This window comes from Colias eurytheme, chromosome 4 (assembly GCF_061535395.1).
Source record: "Colias eurytheme isolate Ceu_HAF_F1 chromosome 4, ilColEury1 Martin Lab GWU primary, whole genome shotgun sequence".
NCBI classification, from domain to species: Eukaryota; Metazoa; Arthropoda; class Insecta; order Lepidoptera; family Pieridae; genus Colias; species Colias eurytheme.
This window is the reverse complement of record NC_142983.1, coordinates 2,933,741-2,950,479: the sequence shown is the minus strand read 5'-3', so window position 1 is coordinate 2,950,479 and position 16,739 is coordinate 2,933,741. Positions and strand designations below refer to the sequence as shown.

Here is a 16,739-nt window from a genome sequence, read left to right as displayed (position 1 = left end):
GTATAATGGGAGCAATGTGCAATTTTTTGAAATACCAAGCCTGTCTATCTCCGCGTGTAGGTATTAAAAACATACCTACAGGCGATGGCCATTGCGCAAGGGCCAATAACGTAAAATTCAAGCAAAATGACTTTCCAATATATATTGCATATATTTTGTGATAATGTGTTGTATTTTATTATTATTATTTTGTTGTAGGTAAGTATATTATCATTATTTTTTAATGTTGCTGAGGTTCCTAAAGAGCATTTTTGCTCTACTCACAGGTATAAGTGTGGACCCACAGACATTGAGCTATTATTACTACGTACGTAGTAATGGTAGTAATCATGTAGTAATAGTATAATCACAAGTATAATCACTGCCCACAGAGTACTTTTTACATGTTGCATTCAATTACATTACATACAATATATACGAATCTGTGGATCGCGAAAAATCAATGACAGGTGGTCAGTATGACAGTGTCTGTCAGGCTCGTATCAAGTGACAAGTCAGCTGTTTCAGATTTCTGTTATAAATAATGTGTGTGATCGTTTATTCTTTGAATTCATATAAATTTAGTAATTATACATTGAAAACATAAACAGTACACCGTTACTATAATAACCCAGTTCATTATTAGTGTATTCTTTATTTAAACGTATATAGTAAAGTTTAACATCTATCACCATAGTTACAATAGATAAACAAGATGACTAAAAAATCAATAACACTAGACGTAGATCCAACTATCATGGAGAAAAACATGCGTATTGTGAAGGTATTTAGATAATTAATAATAATATACCTAAACCTTCTTAAAATTATTGTTATTTCAATGAATTGGCAATTAGTGGCATCATTTATTATATTTCTTTTTATAATTACAGGATAATCCAATGGAAGAAGAATTAAAGAAATTATTTGCGGATACCGACACCTTACCATACAAAATAGTTAAACCAACACCAGGTATGCCTTGATTATCTTGGTAGACCAATTTCTTGTTTTGGTATTTTTCATGCTAAAAATAATGCTTAATTATTTATCTTTTCAGGTTTTTGTGTGAAAACATTCACAAAACCGGACAACAAGAAACTATTTGTCAATGTGTGCTTAACGGATGCCATACCATGTCCCCGTGACATCACAAACGAAGAGCTGATGCAGATCTTAAGTTCTGAAGACCCTTCCAGCTACAGAGTGCCAATGAGCATCGGAGAAGGCAGAATGGAACCAGACAAGTCTGGCATTCCAGCAACAGTTTATGATGTAGCCATAAACCCTGATTTCTTCACAAAAATAGAGAAAGATGATCTCTTCCAGACATTTTTCTTGACAGTTGTGTTTGAAGGCTTGCAAGATAAATACCAGTTTGAGGCAGACATGTCAAAGTATACTGTACTGAAACACAGGAAGTCTATAGGAACACTGCAATCTCATAGGATTCAAATACGGGATGTGAAGCAGTGTGAGGAGAAAGTAAAGCCGCTGATTGAGGAAATTAAGAAACCGGTGCCAAAAGCGGAGACCCCTGCTAAGAAGGAAATAGTTTACAGGTTGAGGAGGGAACCACCTACAGGAGAGATTGAGTATTTGCTGGCTGAATTTAAGATACCAGAATCGGTCTGTATTCAAATATTATTGATATTACATTTTTTAATTTCTGTAAGTTTCAGTTAAGGATTCTGAAAGAAAATAGGCTTTGTTACCACATATATAACTAGGTATACACACCTTTTTATTTTTTTATATAATACGTGAATTCTCAATAGTTAGATTCTTAAGGGGCCGGCGGACGACAATTTTTCCATACAAACGTAATACCAAAATCATTTTCAGTTTGAGCATATTTCCACTTTATTGTGCTGTTATTCGGAATAAGACAGTATTTATCTAGGTTCCCAAATGATTTTTATTGCAAAATACTTAAATACAACGAATTGTAAACAATTTGTATTTTTAAAGTATAAATGATATGTTTTCTACTCATCAATTCTGTATTAAAAACGGCAATATTGCAGGACGTAGCGTTTGCGGCCGCCCGGCTATGTATTTTATACCCGTGCGATGCCGGAGCGGGCCGCTATATTTTTAATTTTTATACCTATACAACGTTCACAATTTTTCTGTAGTGTATTTAGTATCAGCATTGCACCCGTGCGAAGCCGGGGCGGGTCGCTAGTTCTTAATATAATGTAATTCGAAACATGGCTTATATTGTTAAGTTACACAATATGCATAAAAAATTGGAAAAGCATCGAGTTTTCATTCATCATTTTTGGTATTACGGCACACATTCAAATTAATCACAAATTTTCATCGGTCGTCGTGCTGTCGCATCAAGCGTGGGGCCGGCGGGAATTGTGCAACAGAGACAACAATATTCGAGCGTATTTTGACTTCGTTTCGAATTGCAGTTGCGAGCGGCCTCCGCCGGGTTCTTAAAAGATGTCATGGCATAGAATGCTTTTTGTCTTACTTTTAAATATTACTTTTCTTAGAAAAATGGCTACATCAATTAGTTACTAAATATGTTCTTTTTTAGGTAAACATACAAGATCTCAACTTAGAAGTGGGCGAAGACAGAATTGTGTTGGATTCAAAAGGTCTATATGAGCCTGTGGATTTCTTTCTACCGTGCAGTGTAGATCAGGACGTCATTGATGCTCAGTTGAATAGGAATTATGATGTAAGTATTGTTTCGTAATAGAATGAATTACTCAGATGTTTTATAGTATTTTTATGACATATGAATCTAAATTGGCGATAGTGTAAAATATGAGATAGCAAAAATGAAATGGTGTTGTTTTTGGGTAATATTACTTGCAAATTACTTGTTTTTTCTGATGATGTTGTTTACATATGAATATATTTTAATTAATTTGTGTTTATTGTAAATTTGTATTTGAATTTTCTACAAATCTCTCTGGTATTTATTACCATTTGCATAGTTTTGTGATTATCTGTAACTTAAAAAAAATATGTATAACTTTTTTAACATTTCTCTTTCAGATGTTATCTGTTAAAATGCCAGTCATCCACTAATTGACTGAATAAGTCTGAAATGTTTGTGCTATTATGTATGGGAAAATAAAACGAATATACAATATTATTGAGTTTTATTTCAATCGAAACATTTATTTTGTATTGTATGGTCACATATCAAACTATTACATAGTATACATACATACAATGTGTAGTAGACTGATTCATTTCATAAACATTAATACTGATTAATATTTAACCAGAGCAAATACTTAAAGAATATGAAATTATTGGAAATCAATTACAGGAAAACTGAACTATGTTTTCATATAAATAGTTAAGTTGTGATGTATTTATATTATAAAATCGATTGACTTGCGACATAGCGAATGTACTAAACAAAACTAGTTGCGAAGTAGTATAAAAAACGAATTAAAATTGTTCATTTAAAATTACCACAAAATTTTTATCGATGATGTGTCCGCATCGCTAGCAGATTAAAACATTATAATAATATTCGAACTATTGATAATATTGATTACATATTAGTAACTAACATTCAGATGAGTATAAAAGTTATAAGACTAAGTAGGTACATTATTATCATTTATTTTAGATCAAATAGACTAGGAGTATTTTAAAAATAACTGAACTATCAACAAAGTTTACTGTTAACTTTGTTTTAATTTATCAAAATTGACAAGTTGTTAATATAGCATGAAATGTAATAAAATGTAATTGTCCTTAGTTTAAGCTGCCTTAATTATGTTATGTTCAGTTTTGAATAAAATATGTAAATTATCTAAATCAAATAAAAATTATCTGTTAAATTTATGGGTTAATTAAATGTAATCAAGACTGAAAGGATTCCATACCTTCACATACAAAGTACTTATCACATTAAAAATTGTACTAAATGCCTGCACATGGCATAGTCAACTTTAAATAAATTTTATTTTATAAGTAAATAACATAAATATTGCAATGAACTACGTATCATTAAAAATTATACGTAATCGTAACACAAATTTCATAAATGCATGGCTCTAAAATTATTACCATATTTTTCTTCACCAATCAACCATCGTGTTTAAATGGTTTAAGATTTCCGATATAAGATCTACACAATATTTTTCACGCATATTTCCATCTCTTCAAATTTCAATTCCATTCTACCTATCGTTATTTGCCGCCAAAACTCGAATTTTGAATTCAATAGGCCAAATTTCAACATGGTCCCATACAAATCGCATTTACCTTCCAACACTCAATAACATACAAAACAGACTAATTTCTAAAAAAAGTGTAAAGAAATAGATAATAAAATGTACAAGTATTCAGAAATAGTCGAGATTCTACAGATTATAATACGGCATTCTAAATCCAACATGGCGGACCTATAAAATCACTACAGACTTATTATTAACGGATAAATAATTGAAAAACTACCGTTTCGTAATAGGAATGTTTTAGTGTTTACAATTCATCGCGGAAATACGGGCTTTTAACGCTAATACTTTCGAATTTGGCTAAGAGATCGTCGTTATAATCTGACAAATGTGGTTTGAGATCGGATAGGAGTTGTGAATATTCGCTAACTGGTAGATTGACTACAGCCTTGTATGGTTGACGTTCGTTTTTATTCAAATATATCCGCATGGAGGGATAACTATTGATATATTCTTGTTGGCAGATCTGTCTGTCTGTCAGGCAATTCACTTTGCCGAAGTTTACCACGTTGCTGAGATGCTGGAAAAATACATAACGTTATACATTTGTATGATGATTACAAGAAGCTTATGTCTAACACACTGGAGATTGCACTATGACCAATTAACTTGTAACAAGAAAATATGACGTTGAATGACGCCTGTATGTTTTTTTATGCCAAGTTAGGTGTGAAAGGGATAAAAAAACATACAGGCGTCATTCAACGTCATATTTTCTTGTTACAAGTTAATTGGTCATAGTGCAATCTCCAGTGTATTAGATATAAGCTTCTTGGATGATAATTCTTAAATATTCTAGCGGTAAAGACACTTAGTTTATTGCTAAACATTGTACTGACTTAGAAATATAACATGAAAAGAAAACTTTTAGTATTATAGGCAAGAACTAAGTCCTAGATTCATTTCTTGAGCTATTTAAAGCACCTAGTGTATAGTCAAAGGTCATCGTTACTTTAAGTTTAATTTTTTCAGTTTGTTCGTTTTAAGATTTGATATTATAAATCATTAATTTAAATAACTTACATGAGCGATGATCGCAAAGTCAGGATATAATTCGTAACATCTATAGCACCTTGGTGAATGGAAGTATACAATCCATGGCTTTTCGTCGCTGAAAAAGTGCATTTTATTACAAATGGTTATATGTAATCGCGTAAAATAAATAAAACAAAGAATATAAAAAAAATATATGAATAACTCGAATAATCTCAAATATGGTAATTCAAAGTAAACTTCATAATCACTTATTACACCCAAAACATTGTCTATTATTGACCTAATTTAATATTTTTAAATAGCGTATCAAATTTAAAAGTCCTTACCCAGTTACTCTATAGTCAAAGGTTTGCGTGTTTAATTTAACAATGGAGTCATCAAGATGATTGAGCGCCCACTCCAATATGTAAGGTGCTTTAGATAACTGCTGCAGGGATACACTGGAATAAAACAGAATTAAATTTTATTAAAACAATTATTTTTTGTTTAACGGGTTTCATAGTAAGCTTAGTAAGCTTAGAACATGAAAGTCAAATAAAATATGTAAGTAGGTACATGGGTGTCTATCTAGCTGTTTTGCTAATACATGCTATGAAAGTCGGAAATCCACATAGGTGTTATCCACATACGCACTTGATTGAAATATTTTTTGAAGTGAAACTTCTTTATCGGGGTTGAAAAAAAATTTAGTGTAACATTTTTTCCGTTACGCGCCATCTTTTTCTTATCCCTACCACGTGTGATTCGACGTATTTATGTGAAGTTGCATATATGTAGTAAATTATTTTTTGAAAAATAAGGTCATAAAGAAGTTTCACTTCTTACGTGTGTACACTTAGTACACGCACACATTTTTTTTGTATACATAATTTTACATACATACACAATATATTCGTATACATTTTTTATCTAAAGTATCTATCTTATCTATCTGCACTTTCATACTTTTAACTCAATTTTTAAATATTGCCATAATAAGTCAATTCTTATATTTTAGATGTTTAGATAATGTAGTAGGTACTCACGTAAAATGCCGTCCCGAAGTTAAAGGATACAGTCGTAGTGTTGGCGATCGAATGTTCTGGCAGAAACCGGTTTGTTCCGGTTTGCACCAAAGAGCACCCACACGGACGAACTTCAGCGGTCGAAGCTAGAATATAATAATTTAATATTTTAGAAATATAATTATTTAATATTATATATTTAAAATTTATAGATAAATTGCTGTCGTTATGTTTTCGTTATATTTTATTTCACAATTTGTGTATAGTAGAACACTTGGCTGCTGCCTCATGTTTACCTAGAAAATACCTACTATTAACTAGCTTTCCGCCCGCGGCTTCGCGTTTTCAAAGAAAAACCTGTTCCCCTAGGATTTCCGGGATAAAACCTATCCTATGTCCTTTCTCGGGTATCAAAATATCTCTATACCGAATTTCATGCAAATTGGTTCAATAGTTAAGGCGTGATTGAGTAACAGACAGACAGACAGAGTTACTTTCGCATTTATAATATTAGTATGGATTTAGATTATAACTATGTGGAAAACAATTGAACATTGATAACTAGGATGTATAGGAGAAGACAACACAAAAATAGTATGTAGGTTAAAAATAAATAAATAATAAATAAATAAATATTATAGGACATTATTACACAAATCGACCTAGTCCCACAGTAAGCTCAATTAAGGCTTGTGTTGTGAGTACTAGGCGACGATAAATATAATATTAAATAAATACATATATATAGATAATAACACCCAGACCCAAGAACAAATAATTGAGTTCATCACACAAATATTTGCCCTGACCGGGGATCGAACCCGGGACCGTCGGCTCAGTAGGTAGTTACTTTACCACTGCGCCAACCGCGTCGTCAGTCAATCGTCGTCGTCGTCAAATAGAAAATGAAATGCAAAATCAACTTTATTATTATAGCAATAAGGTCCAAATTACCCGTTTCGAAGCGATTCTCATTTCGTGCAGCAGTTTATCACAAACTTCAGTACAATGACTCGGCAAGAACGCAACTAGCCACGAATGCTCTCTGCTCCATACATCACTTATTTCTAACACTTGTTCTTCTGTTAAACCGAAATCTGGAATGTTCTAGAACGTTTGAATCGAATCTAATAATGTAAAAAAAATGTGTGCGTGTACTAGTGTACACACGTAAGAAGTGAAACTTCTTTATGACCTTATTTTTCAAAAAATAATTTACAAAATGCAACTTTACAGAAATACGTCGAATCACGCGTGGTAGGGATAAGAAAAAGATAGCGCGTAACGGAAAAATTTCACGCGTAACGAAAAAATGTTACACAAAATTTTTTTCCCACCCCGATAAAGAAGTTTCACTTCAACAATTTTGTATTGTTTAAAACAGACAAAACAAAATATTATGATCAGTACTAATTTCGATGTTTACCACGACCATCGTTGTTTTAATAAAGGCAGGCAATATAATTGTAAAAAAAGCACATATTTTATATACCTACAAGGGTTCAGGTTAAAAATTCTTAAATGATTAACCGTACTTTATCTCTGCTTTGAAGTAAAAATCCCGTTAAAATCAAGGCTTTTAGTCACATAAAACTAATTACAACCCATAAACACAGTAACTTTGCACATACAAATAACCATACTCACTATCAATATCCTTGATAAGATCGACAAATTCAATAATGCTTTCCTTATCCGATTCTCCTCTGAATTTGTGCAATTTGCCCCTCTCTTGTACCGCAATCAGAGCGGTATTGCCGGATACTTTGCGACAATAGTCGTCCGTGTGTACCGTGCATATCATTATACCGAACTAAAATAGAATATTTTAAATTTCTAGAAATTATTTAAGAAAAAAATTGGTTGTCTGTAAAGTCGGTTTACTGACGATAGTTGAACGTGACAACGTCCGATTGTGCTTCTTTGTCGCTCGTTCCGCGCTCTCGCTTGCACTTCAAGCCTTACATGGAACGCCTCAGAGCGAGGTAACGCCGCATGAGTCATGTTTTTTCGTGCGTGCAACCGGCTCTATCGAATTATAAGACGTTGTCACGTCAAAAAGCTTCACTTCAACATTTAGTTTCCCTTTATAAATGAGTTTTTTTTTTTCAATAGAAAAACATCGAAAGACGCGGCTGCTAGTCACGCCTGGTGATCGATTTTTATTCTTCAAAATTTTTTCAAGTTTACTGTAGAAACACATGAAGAAGAATAACTATTTGGTTCAATAAGAGTGGCACACTTTTTTATATCTGGCACACTTTATATTATTGTATCAAATATTTTATTAATAAATAATCAGATAGTAGTATTAAAAGCTTATATAATTTTTGATCCTTCGAGTCCGTTAAGTATTTAAATTGACAAAAAACTATATTATATAGAAATACTTCACGATACAAATAATTACTTACACTGACACCAGCTTCTCTAAACTCTAGTGCAGCTTCTACAAACGGATCGAGCATGTGCTGCCACGTCACTTTGTATGGGGCTACTATTAGCACCCAAGTCGATGCGTCTATGGGGAAATAGAATATTATTTATTTTAGATTAATGTACATTTGAAAATAATAATACGATAAACTTAAAAGAGCAATGCTCATACACACAATAATCTGGTACTCCTTCATCAGGGCGAGATCCCTGCGGCAGATTTAATTCAAAATTGTACCCTTTTTGGTTTTGCAATTTAACAACAGTAGATATACTATAAAAATTACAACTTTAGAAAAAGACAGTTCAAATTAAATCATGATTTTTCAATACATTTTTTGAGAACACTTAAAAATATTCCACATTAAAAGCAAGTGGTAGATTAAATAAACCTATAAACACTTGATAGAGTACAATTCTACACGATAAACTAATCCTTTAATTAGATGTTTCCTTACCTTCATCAAGAATCTTCTTAAAATCCGAAGCCGAAAGCGTATGCAAATTATACGCATCAACAGATTTCTCCAATAACTCTCTTGTGGGCTCCGAGAACAATCTCTGGTAACCACCACCCGGTTTGAGTATACCCCACGATGGAGCCTTGTTAATTTGCAGGGAATGACACAGTTCTCCCAGTTTATCGCAGTTTATTTCCCCTGTAAAATTTAAAGTAGCCGACATTAAACAGTGCTTTGTTGAAATACAGTACGGGAAAATAAGTAAGAAATTCATCGCATTGTATTTTATGTAATTGGGGCTTGTGTTTGTATTTATTTGCGCTACTATTCGTAATCTTAGATTCTAACTAAAGGGCCATAATTCGTTTGCTTTTGAAATACAGTAGGTACGGGAAATTCATAGCATTGTATTTTATGTAATTGGGGCTTGTGTTTGTATTTATTTGGGCTACTATCCGTAATCTTTAGATTCTAACTAAAGGGCCATAATTTGTTTGCTTTTGAATGTGGATATCTCTGATTAATTAAACTCATAAAAAAACTAATTTTAAAATTCAAAGATAGTATAAAACAAAATATATTGCTATTGGATACTAGATAATTTTAAATCTTTTACTTATTTTTTTTTAAATAAAAAAAACTAAGTACTTTTTTAAAACAAGTAACATACCAAATTTCATATTTTTCACAACGGACTTCAAATGATATACTGGAAGCTTATCATCTCCTTTGGTAGAGAAGTAGAGGACCCAGGGAGTACTACCTCCGTTACGTAGTTGACCTCTAATCTCCTGTAAATAAGGTCCATTATTGAATAAACATTCTTACAGGTTTTTATTTAGGAAATTATGCAGTATGCTTCACTTAAGTATATTATTTACTAGCGACCCGCCCCGGCTTCGCACGGGTGCAATGCTGATACTAAAATATACACTACAGAAAAACTGTGAACGTTGTATATAAAAACATAGCGGCCCGCTCCGACTTCGTATAGATAGCCTGGCGGCCGGCCGGTACCGCCGCAAACGCTACGTCCCGCAATTTTTAAATCTGTAATATCTTCGAAAATATTCACTTAAATCATACGGTGTAAAGGGCCATATAGATCTATATTAAACGAACAATGTATTCAAGGTATTTAATTGGTTAAGGATTACTGCTGTATTGGTTAAAATCGCATCGAAAATTAGCCATTATTTTTCGTAAAAAGTAAATGACAAAAAAATGTTATTGTGGGTTATCCATAAGAGATAGACATATACCATCGCGGACTTTTCTATAGACCTTTTCAATGTGTATAATACTTAGTACATTATTTTGATAAAACTCGTAGGGTTCAGCCTGCGTTTGCAATGTAAGCGGAAAAAATGTAATTTTTTACGACATCACTTTAGAAACCTCAAAAATAACAGTACTTCTCCACTATTTAATGGATGTTATTATACATATAAACCTTCCTCTTGAATCACTCTATCTTTTAAAAAAAACCGCATCAAAATCCGTTGCGTAGTTTCAAAGATTTAAGCGTACAAAGGGACATAGGGACATAAGGACATAGGGACATAGGGACAGGGAAATCGACTTTGTTTTATACTATGTAGTGAAGTATGTACTCAGAATCATAAATGCAAGTTGTTTCTGATTTAATAATTATTGTCTATATCTACCCACATATTATGAGATATATTACAATATTGTATAGGAGTAAAAATCTATACTTATATCATAAAGCTGAAGGGTTTGATTGTTTGAACGCGCTAATCTCAGTAACTACTGGACCGATTAGAAAAATTTTTTCGGTGTTAGATAGTCCATTTATCGAGGAAGGCTATAGGCTATATATCATTACGTTAAGACCAACAGGAGCGGAACAATGCGGGTGAAACCGCGCGGCACAGCTACTATTCAATAATTCTTATACACATAGTCAGTTGGTTATAGTTTCATACTCATCACAATGATTATTAAATGTTTTCAACATTTTTATCATTACTAAGACAGTACATACCTGCATCTTTTTCAAGCCAATTTGTTCAATCTTTGGCAGTGCTTCCACAACTCTCTTCAAAATATCCTTTTCTTCAGTGCTATTCAACAAAACAGTTCTATTTCCATACTTGAGAACTATTGTAGCTCCTAGATCTTTGGAAAGCATTTTGCGCATTTCATCTTCTATTAAAACCACACTCGCCATATAATACTGTGAAAGAAATATATAAAAGTATGACGATTTCAATTGTATATATATAAAACAATGGTCTACTAAATGAAATAAAATTTCTAAATATTTAAGGGCCGATTTTTCAATCCCGAGATAAACAGTCTAATAACTACCCCTCGAATAGATTTATTCAATTATTTATCTAACTCATAACGGCTCGCCTATTTTTCAATCGTGATTTATTTGATGAACAACTATCTGACCAAATATTTCCATATTGGCAGCTCTGCTCTCGGAATGGCGAAACAAACATATTAAATTAGTCAGGTTAGAGCGGGATAGAGTCAACTCTTGCAATTTGTCAACAACCGTCATTATGACTCACGTCTTGTATTGCTCTTGTCTTCTATGATTGTTGATTGTTGTTTTGATTCGAGTAAAGAGTTTGGTTAAATTTGTGTTTCAATTTATATATTTTACGATGGAAACGACATACTTAAAGGCAGCGTTCGGCAAATTTTCAATGGCATGGTCATCAGTACTATCAAAAACATCAATTTCAATATGATTTTAATTGATAATAATTAAATAGAAAGAGGTTTAATTGTTAATAATTCTACGCTCTATGTTATGACATACGAAAATATCCCAAATTTGACGCGTCAGTTGTCAACTCAAACGCCTAACCGTCGAATAGCGCGCTATCTGGCCGTTGGAGCGGCAAATAGATTTATTCCTCAAATAACGTAGTTATTTGATAGATACGTCCTATTCGTCTGTTGAAAAATTGAATATTTTGTTAACTGAAGAATAAAGTCTATCTAGCTGTTTATCTGGGCATTGAAAAATCGGCCCTAAAGCACTTATATTTTGATCCCTATAAACATGAATTTGAAAAAAAAGTAAATGTCTATTTGTATTATTTTTTGAGATAGAGGGGAAAAAACAGCATTTTGGACAGATACATGTGTATTCAAGACCGACATAGTGGAAAAATATTGGTCACGTAACAAAAATTTGATGAAAACTTAAGCAAATTTCTCAAAAATACAACATTATACCTACACAAGTTATTATTTTTTGTATTTTTTTTTTTTTACAAAAAAAACTCACCAATCTAAAAGCGATTCGCACGAGTATTCTTTCATCTATATCAGTATCGAGAACATACGCAACGGGTGTTTCCGTGTCTCGAATAAATGGTGCAGTTGTTAGTGAGATTTTATTCTTCAGATAGTTCATTACGAACTTTTCCAGATCATCAAATGTATGTGCGCCATTATAAACTACGAAGCTTCGGTCTTTGCCCTGTAAGAACATTAATTAATTAAAAAACTGTTATTATCATTATTTTAACGATTTTTGTATAGTATTCACTATTTCTACAGTCGTAGTTCATATTTTTTAGGGTTCCGTAGCCAAAATGGCAAAAACGGAACCCTTATAGTTTCGTCATGTCCGTCTGTCCGTCTGTCCGTCTGTCCGTCTGTCACAGCCGATTTACTCGGAAACTATAAGTACTACAGTGATGAAATTTGATGGGAATATGTGTTGTATGAACCGCTACAAAAATATGACACTAAATAGTAAAAAAAAGAATTGGGGGTGGGGCCCCCCATACATGTAACTGAGGGATGAAATTTTTTTTTTCGATGTACATACCCGTGTGGGGTATCAATGGAAAGGTCTTTTAAAATGATATAAAGTTTTCTAAAAAACATTTTTCTTAAAGTGAACGGTTTTTGAGATATCAGCTCTCAAAGTCGTAAAAAGTATGTCCCCCCCCCTCTATTTTTATAACTACGGGGTATAAAATTCTAAAAAAAATAGAGGTGATGCATGCTAATTAACTCTTTCAACGATTTTTGGTTTGATCAAAGTATCTCTTATAGTTTTTGAGATAGGTTGATTTAACTGTAATTTATTATATTTGCTGCTACGGAACCCTTTGTGCGCGAGCCCGACTCGCACTTGGCCGGTTTTTATAAATATTAAATGAAATATAATAAAAACTATCAACAGATTATTTATCTATACAAGGGAGTTGGCATTTATCATGAAAATCATAAATAGATACATGTTACTTGGTTGGTTTTAACATCAATAATTTAAAAAATAACACAACATTCCAGTTCAAAACATAATAGAGATAACAATAACAAAAAAAAAAGATCTAAGACATAATATAGCGATCTACTTCTAACATTCAGTCACAACAAAAATATGACACAAAGCAGGTCACTTAAAAAAAATTTGATTATACATTGTACAGGTAAAAAATAAAATAAACATCAACCATAAACCATTTACTAATAAAATACCACAACATATATAACATCGATATTCATATTACCAATACTTACATTAGGATAAAAATACAACGATGGATAATTACCTATCCTCATTGAGTGATAGCAAAACGAGTTGTAGTATTTACAATTCACCGCACCAACTTTTACCTGGTAAAAATATTTAATAAATGATGTAACTAGATCAATATTTACCAATTTGGATTGACAGAAATTTTTGTTTCTAGTTTAAGAATTATTACTTACAGATTATTTTAAGTATTATCAGCTTCAAAAATAAAAATAAAAAATAAGGCATAGGGCATATTACTAATTCATAATATTACATTAGAAATTATAGTATCAGATTTTTTTTGCATAAAAGCAATATGTTAACTAAATAATTAATTTAACATACTTACAATTCCGTTATAAACTTCAGCAAATTTCTTCCAGTGGTCTGCCAAATTTTGACATGGCGGGCAGAATGGTGAGTAAAAATTAATGAAAAGCGGATCATCGGTAAAGAAACTCTCTGTAAATAAAAAATTGTCTAGTTTTTTATTATGGTCTACATAATGGAATTACAGGTTTAGTCAACCTATTCCTGTGTAGTTTTCATGGTTTCTGACTGATTCTATTAATAAACATCCTATGCTAAATCTTACGCTTTTCAAGATATGTATTTAAATTTGTGTTTAAAAAAGTACCTGATTATCAGCTTGGATATTTTGGAATATGTTAGTCTTATTACGTATATGTAACATTAAATGATTTATGATCTCAATATTGTAATAGTACAACAAAATATCTAAAAAATGTAAAATCCTTCTACTAAAAAGCTAACTTTTTCAAAATTTGTATGTAAAAAAAACTACTTATTTATATTTATTCTTTATTGTATACAGAGTTCAGAAAAAAAGAATAAAAAGTTGGGACTTACTATATGTAACTGGTGTAAGAGTCTCCACATGGGGGTCCTTATGATACAGTCCCTTCATAAACAAATTGTTGTATTCAGATTGTGAATTATAATCATACTTCCTAGTGTATGCCTGGTGCGATCCATATTTATCATAGTTTTGTCTCTTCTCTGGATCCTTCAGAGTTTCATAGGCCTCTGTTATTTTTAAGAACCTCTCTTGTTCATCTTCATTCTGAGAATTTATAAAAGTTGAAATGCTTTGTAATAACCAAGTCATTTTCTTTTAGTTTTACATGAAAATATATATTCTCAGGAAATTAAATCAATAGAAAAAAAGTAATACTAGCTTTAATAGTCTTGAGAAAGGGCATAGAAAAGGTATTGTGCCTTAAATCACATGGGAACTGGAACTACAGGAGTTTACCTTTACCAATTTCCATTGGATATGGATATGAACCTAGCTATTATAAAAATAAATTTGCTTCAATATTGAATTGAATGTTCTTGATTATTTGATGCTCTTTCATAAAAGCTCAGGATTTTCTCCATTTAAAATGAAGTAATCACAATAATTAAGTTAAAATCTCAATTTAACCTCTCAACCACCGAGAGGCCAGAACCGACCACGACACAATAGATTTTCTATTGTGTCTGTGATTCCGGGGCCTGATGGATTAAGATAATTATTTATATGTGACAATGTTCTATGTAAAAAATATATTTTATATATTAATAATTTAGTTATTCTCTTTAATTTACTGGCCATTAGCTAGAAGTGGCATAGTGTAATCAGTAACATATCAACACCTACACCTACTCCCACACAAATTACAACACAGTCTATTTGCAACTTTCAATTTAAAGTTCAACCTATTTCAACACTGCTAAAGTTAATAAATTGTATAAATAATAACTAGTTATATGAAATTTTTAATATACTTATAGGATAATATTGGACAAACAATGAAAAGTTATACTATTTATATTTTATGCATAATAAAAATAAATTAAATAAGCTAAATTGTTTACATTTATTAAATATACTACATTATTTTTGGAAATAAAAAAAAATGCAGGTATTTTCCTAGACAAAATCATAAAAAATTATAGAAGCGTAGAGAGATAATGATTCACTTACAGAATTTTTATCAGGATGTAGTTTAATAGCTAACTTTTTGTATGCTTGCCTTATCTCTTGAGTTGAGGCCTGTTTAGATACCCCCAATATTTCATAGTAACCCACTTCACTGAGATCAACTGTTCCCATTAAAACTAAACTTACGATAATTATTTTGTACCTATAAATTAAATAAATTTTATTAACAATTTTAATATGACGTTGAATTTGAAATAATAAAAGCTCAATTATTAAACTTACATGGTGCTAAAAACGAAATTCACTTTGCACTTTATTGATTTATTTGTTACTCAAGTTTCGAAACCGTGAACATATGGCGAGTAATCAATAATTCAGATATTTTATTGGTTTCATTTAAAATCCGGTAGATATGAGCATTTTTGGCTGTAGATTATCACTGTTAATTTCAATAACAGCGGATCGCGCTGAATTATTGTAAGCGTCCGGCCATTTCTTGTCAACAAGTGTCACTGTGGTGTCACTATTGACATTCGACATTTCGACTCAATTCTCAAACTTAAATTTCAAATTTCAATCTGACAGCAGAGTTAGCCAACAATTATTAACAAATAATTAAAAATTATTGCAAATTAAACAATAAAATAGCAATTACATGTTCGAACAAACGTTATTTATTGAAGAACAAACGATAATAAATGTTCATAAACTAATATTCTTCTAATATTATAGCAAAAAAAAATATTAATAATTTTGAATAGAGGGGCTAACCAAACAGTAATTTATTTTTATTTTATTTAATGTTAATAAATAATAATTAACGAAGAAACAATTATTTATAGCAAACAATTAAGAACAAATCATGAACTATCGGTATGGCTATAATAAAAACTTAAAACTAAAAAAAATTTTGCTGGTGCCAAATTTGGTGAGTCTAGCCAACAGGCAAGCCAATACACATGTGTGATGATGCGATGCGAATAACGAACACAACAGTTAAACATATATTAGCTTCTTTAGCTTCAGCAGACAGTCCTAAGTGTAAATCACTCTAAGGTCACAAAGTACGCCAAAGAACGTTTTCTGTTGCTGCAATAAACAGAAAAATGTGTTCAAAATAAGTGACCGTATATAGAACACCCTGGAGAGGTTTTGGCACAATCTAAGTAAATA

The 16,739-nt window shown here is 31.6% G+C and overlaps 2 protein-coding genes across 2 annotated transcripts; one reads left to right on the top strand and one right to left on the bottom strand.

Moving 5' to 3' along the window:
- Positions 1–485: 485 nt before the first annotated feature.
- LOC149908807 (PIH1 domain-containing protein 1-like) lies at positions 486–3,094 on the top strand. Its single transcript, XM_090101572.1, has 5 exons — positions 486–763; positions 873–954; positions 1,040–1,608; positions 2,531–2,674; positions 2,998–3,094. Exons 1-5 carry the CDS (start codon positions 695–697, stop codon positions 3,028–3,030), a joined length of 897 nt encoding a protein of 298 aa, XP_089957698.1. The 5' UTR covers positions 486–694; the 3' UTR covers positions 3,031–3,094.
- A 734-nt stretch (positions 3,095–3,828) lies between these two features.
- LOC149908806 (endoplasmic reticulum disulfide reductase DNAJC10-like) lies at positions 3,829–16,074 on the bottom strand. Its single transcript, XM_090120374.1, has 16 exons — positions 15,849–16,074; positions 15,609–15,768; positions 14,489–14,702; positions 13,968–14,080; positions 13,621–13,716; positions 12,371–12,565; positions 11,105–11,296; positions 9,767–9,887; positions 9,094–9,294; positions 8,614–8,720; positions 7,847–8,012; positions 7,154–7,296; positions 6,221–6,345; positions 5,522–5,635; positions 5,223–5,310; positions 3,829–4,719 (listed from the first exon to the last, which is right to left on the bottom strand). Coding segments are annotated over exons 1-16 (2,310 nt in total). The 5' UTR covers positions 15,851–16,074; the 3' UTR covers positions 3,829–4,446.
- Between the last annotated feature and the right edge of the window lie 665 nt (positions 16,075–16,739).

Bases quoted from the DNA above. Each gene is read 5' to 3' on its own strand.
- LOC149908807 (XM_090101572.1), top strand. From the start codon at position 695: ATGACTAAAAAATCAATAACACTAGACGTAGATCCAACTATCATGGAG. The intron at 764-872 runs GTATTTAGATAA...TTATAATTACAG, and splicing joins AAAACATGCGTATTGTGAAG to GATAATCCAATGGAAGAAGA. The intron at 1,609-2,530 runs GTCTGTATTCAA...GTTCTTTTTTAG, and splicing joins AATTTAAGATACCAGAATCG to GTAAACATACAAGATCTCAA.
- LOC149908806 (XM_090120374.1), bottom strand. The intron at 12,566-13,620 runs GTAAGTATTGGT...ATGTTCTTACAG, and splicing joins CGTTGTATTTTTATCCTAAT to GGCAAAGACCGAAGCTTCGT. The intron at 8,721-9,093 runs GTAAGGAAACAT...ATTTCCCCATAG, and splicing joins TAAGAAGATTCTTGATGAAG to ACGCATCGACTTGGGTGCTA.